This window comes from Elephantulus edwardii, unplaced genomic scaffold (genome assembly GCF_000299155.1).
Source record: "Elephantulus edwardii isolate Elephantulus edwardi_28Jun2011 unplaced genomic scaffold, EleEdw1.0 scaffold00061, whole genome shotgun sequence".
Classification (NCBI taxonomy): domain Eukaryota; kingdom Metazoa; phylum Chordata; class Mammalia; order Macroscelidea; family Macroscelididae; genus Elephantulus; species Elephantulus edwardii.
This window is the reverse complement of record NW_006399811.1, coordinates 1548765-1553482: the sequence shown is the minus strand read 5'-3', so window position 1 is coordinate 1553482 and position 4718 is coordinate 1548765. Positions and strand designations below refer to the sequence as shown.

At 45.1% G+C, this 4718-nt stretch overlaps 1 protein-coding gene across 1 annotated transcript in view; it reads right to left on the bottom strand.

The window, feature by feature from the left end:
* TNN (tenascin N) overlaps nucleotides 1-4718 on the bottom strand; it is a 99261-nt gene that overhangs the window by 78690 nt on the left and 15853 nt on the right. Inside the window, exon 4 of the mRNA XM_006887709.1 lies at nucleotides 1781-1966. Within this exon, the coding sequence (XP_006887771.1) occupies nucleotides 1781-1966 (186 nt within the window). The remainder of the gene's footprint in view (nucleotides 1-1780; nucleotides 1967-4718) is intronic.

Genomic DNA, 4718 nt, shown 5'->3' with positions numbered 1-4718 from the left:
GCTGGTACCAAGAGTGTTGACTGTGGAGCCAAGCAAACTAAAACTGTTAACTATCTCAATCTCTTCACCATCCATAATGATGCTGCCAATTGGACAAAGAGTAGTAATTTAAAAAAAAAAAAAGCAACTGCCATTGAGTTGATTCTGACTTATAGCAATCCTATGACTTGTACTGCCTTATTGAGTTTCCAAGGCTGTACGTGTTCACAGAAGCAGACTATGACATCCTTCTCTCATGGGGGGGGGGGCGGGGGGGGGGAGAGGCTGGTAGCATCCCTCTATAGACCTTTTAGTAAGCATCTCAAGGCTGAATCCACCGTGTCACTACAGTATATCAAAGGTCAGTGGGCTGGGAGGCATCACTGAGGGGGCTTATGGGTAGGCGCAGAGGATCAGCTAAGGAGATGAAGTTGATGGAACTCTCAATTCCTTTGTTGAGGCACCTAACACTTATTTTCCAATTTTATTTTCAGCCCCAAATGTTTTTCTGCTCCTAACTATCTTTTATCCTTTCAAAAATGTATTTCCTTATTGAAATAACTGGCTTAGATTTGGTGTTGCTGTTTCCCTGTAGAATAAAGTTAAATGGTTGTGCCTCATGACAAACGGACTCCAGTAGTGGTGAAAAAGGTGATGGACGTTGTGGTTCGTCTATCACTTCCCCCTCCACAAATATGGGAGCCCCCAAGAGTCTTCTCAAGACCATAATCACTGATCACATAAAGCCCAAGAAGCCCCAGTAGAGGGTTTTCCAGGAAGCCAACTGGTCTCAGGGCTCCTCACATGCCCAGCCCCCTTCAAAAGGGCTGTACCTAATTTGGTATTCATAATTGTGTACTGTTGTTGTTGTTGTTATGTGCCGTCAAGTCATTTGCGACTCATAGTGACCCTATGTACAACAGCCCTAAACCGTGCTCTATCCTGTGCCAATCTCATTGCTTCTGACACACCCATCCCAATTACCCCAGTCACTGAATCAATCCACCTCATAGAGGGTCTTCCCCTCCTGCGCTGTCCCTCTACTCTACCCAGCATGATGTCCCTCTCTAAAGACCTGTCTCTCCTTACAACATGTCCAAAGTATGTCAGACGAAGCCCCAGAATCCTTGCCTCCAAGGAGCAGCTTGGCTTAATCCTCTCTACGATGAATCTGTTTGTTTTCTTGGCAGTCCATGGTACATTCAATTGTGTACTACTTTTCCCAAAGAAGGCATCACAAAGCTTCAGGCATCACAGAACACAAGCCTCTCCCGCATGGCTTTGTTTCCTTCACACCCACCTGATTCTCACGTCTCCACAGCACTAGCCCAATCATCAGGGAAAGGGACCCTCCCCACTGAAGCCTCTTCAGAAAGCTCACTGCAGTGCTTGGTGCTGAACAAATCAGTCTCTGCTCTCTCTCCTTTCTTCTGCCTCCCTCTCACTTTCTCTCAAACACACACAAACACACGAGTTCTTCCAAGAACATTTTCTCTCCAGTGCCATCAAATCCATCCTGTGGCCCAAACACAGGAACCTGAGGAGGCTTAGCTCACCTGGGACATCAGATCTTTGTCATCTTTTAACAAGGATGATCTGAGATGGAGGAGCTAATGCTTGAATATAGGTGCAGAATTAGTGCCTCCAGATTGGATTCATGTCTTAGAGTTTCAGGGATGAGGGGTTAGGTCTGATTCCTAGGGATCCAAGGCCCTCTGTTTCACACCTTTACAGTGGGATGCCTGATCCCTGCCTCAGTATCTTCAGTGAGCATCTCATACCTCCAGCTCTCATCTCTTACCTGTGATGTCATATCGACTCTTGGGGTCACTGCTTTTGGGCACAGTGACCTCAGCCACCTCCTGTCCTGTAAGGGGGCCATACTGCAGCTTGTAGTAATCGACCTCGGTAGGGGGATTCTCCCACTCCACATCGAGGGAGTTCTCCGTCTCATCTGTCACCCAAGCAGTGCCAACCACGGCAAGGTCTAGGGCAAGGGGTGAGGATGCAAGAAAAAGGAGCAAGAATGAGACTCAGTTGAACAATCAACTATCAAATCACCTTCTCTTCTTGACACTATGAAAACAGAATTCAGCCTCAAGGCACATGTGCCTTGGAGATGCCAAAGTAGTAAATAACCTGCTGTTTCTCAAAATGCCCCTTGAAGACAAGTTCTACTCTGGGAAAGCCTCTCTCCTCCATTCCACCTCACACTGAAGCCTTTCATACAGGTATGCATCGAGTCCCAAACCATCCCTCCCAACCTAAACTATGTACCCAGACTGCACCTCACTGACCATTCACCCCTTAACACAGAGTCCCTTCCCTCCCAGACTCAGCCCCCAGCTGAGACATGCAGGCTGAACTATGTGAAGTTGGAGAAATGTATCTCAAAATTTCTAAAGTACAACTTGATAACACAGTCTGTCCCTTTCTCCATCTAGCAAAATAAACTCTTCAACCCTCAAATTCTCCTGTAATTCTGCTCAAATGTCCTGCAAGGCTGAAAGGTAAGTGAATTTTAACTTGGTCACTGTGAGCATCCTTCCTACACCCTCTACCTACCAGAGTCTCGCCCTTCTATCAGGTGCCTGGTGGTCTCACACCATTCACCTGAGCCTTCCTGGGAAGAAGTGACGGGAGACATTTATTCCTAATTAAGCATTAATGAAGAAATGTTCTGCTCCTCCCAACAGTTTTCCACTGAAGTCATGATGATTAATATAAAGGAATGGACGCTGTATTGAGGCAAGAAGTTTGCAAGGAAAAGGAAGAAACTGGGCCATTTCTAGATCACTTTATATTCTCACAGCCATATCCACAGCCTTGAAATTTTAAACTGAGGCAATAAAGCCCCCAGATTCTCAGCCTTGCTCCCTTCCTGGGTCCCAGACCCACTTTGTCCTCCATGGAGGTATTCCCATCCAAGAGAACTAACCAAGGATGTAGCTTTGTGCATCAGGAAGGGAGTGAGCATGTGGATCGCAAGGCCTCTCCACTTCTGACAGCCTCAGATTCGGTCAGCTGCCAATAAAGAACCTCAGGGAGCCTTTTCTCTGAAGCAATTCCTCCCTTCCACTGGTTCCTTCTACCTACTGACTGTTTGACTTCCTGTGAATGGGGGCTTCTTAAGGGCTCCAAATGGATCAGGAGGTGAGTAATGAAAGTGAATAAAAAAGAAAGTGAATCAAAGATTAGAGAAGAGGTGGCTTAAGAGAATTTGGAGGGGTTACCAAATAGAAAAGCAGAGATTTACTGAAAATGTTCAAGATCATTATGGAAATAAGTATGTCTCAGTCTCGGGGTCCTCTGACAAGCAAAGAAAAGCGCACTAGACTTGAATAAGATTGGGGGTGGGAGGAAGATGAACTTCACAGACGGAATTTATAAGTTCCTGGAGCAAAAAGCCAAGAGGTGTTGCTAAACGTTTCAGAGCGGAAGCCTGTGTCACTCCGTTCAGCAATCTGGGCACTGTCCCATGTATAGCAACAGACAAAAGGTATGCAAAAGAAAAACAACTTCTGAGTCCTAGGAGCTGGCCTGGCCCTACAGCAAGGCCTTGGTAGCCTCTTGTTGAACAGAAACAATTTTATAGAACATTAACATCAAATAAGGCCACCCTGTGGGCACAATGAAGCAAGGCAAGAACATAGGAAACACATGAATAGTGTTCACATCAGAAAATGACTAGCACACCCCCAGCACTCACTAATATAAGTGACTGCCGCTTCTTTCCAATATATCTTTTGCCTCCTCTAGCCATTTCTCTCTCCAGGTGAGACTCATGAAGATGTTGTTCTTAGTTGCTGTTGAGTCTGTTGCAACTCATCATGACCTCATATGTGAGAGTAAAAAATCTCCAAAGGATATTAAAGGCTATGATCTTTCGGAAGGAAATTAATCCGGTTTTTTCCAAGGTATCTCTGGGTGGGTTTGAACAAACCTCTCAGCTTGTAGTCAAGTACTTCATTTTTCCAGCCACCTATAATACAGGCTAACATAAAATTATTCCCACCTTCCCCCACATCCAATCCACAGCAAATCTCTACTTTGAATGTTGCTGTTTTAGGTGTTCAAGTTAGCGCTGACTTACACTGATCCTACATTTAACAACAAAACCCTGTCTGATCCTGCGCCCTCATTCCCATTTCCGCCGTGCTTAAGCCCGTTGTTACAGTCACTATGTCAGTCTGTCTAAAGAACTTCTCCCTTACTGACTCTCTGCTTTTTCGAGCTTGACATCTCTATCCAGGGACGGATGCATCCAGTCAACAGGCCCAACGTAAATGAGAGAAAGTTTGACCGGCTTTGCTTCTGTGGCTGCACTCCTCCTTCCCAGATCAGTTTGTTTCTAGCCATGCATGTTAGATTCACTATTCTTTACCAACACGGTGATTCCAAGGTCGCAGTTCTTCTTGAGTCTTCCTTATTCATTGTCCAACTGTTACATGCAGATGAAGCAAAATAAAAATCTTATGGCTTGAGTCAGGTGCACCTTGGTGGTTTTTTTTCTTCCTTTTTTTAAAAAAAATTTTTTTATTATTAATTTCAATGAAAATTTACAGAGACTTGGGATTTCCATTCATTCGTTGTCCCATTTTCTCCCCTCCCAACCCTTCCCCTCAGAACACTACCCACTTGGAAAGTAAAAGAAAATTCTTTCATTGTTTTACACTCCCTCCCCCCAGGTCCACTCCATTATGCAGCCTTCGCTCTGGACTCCTGTCATGACAAAAATA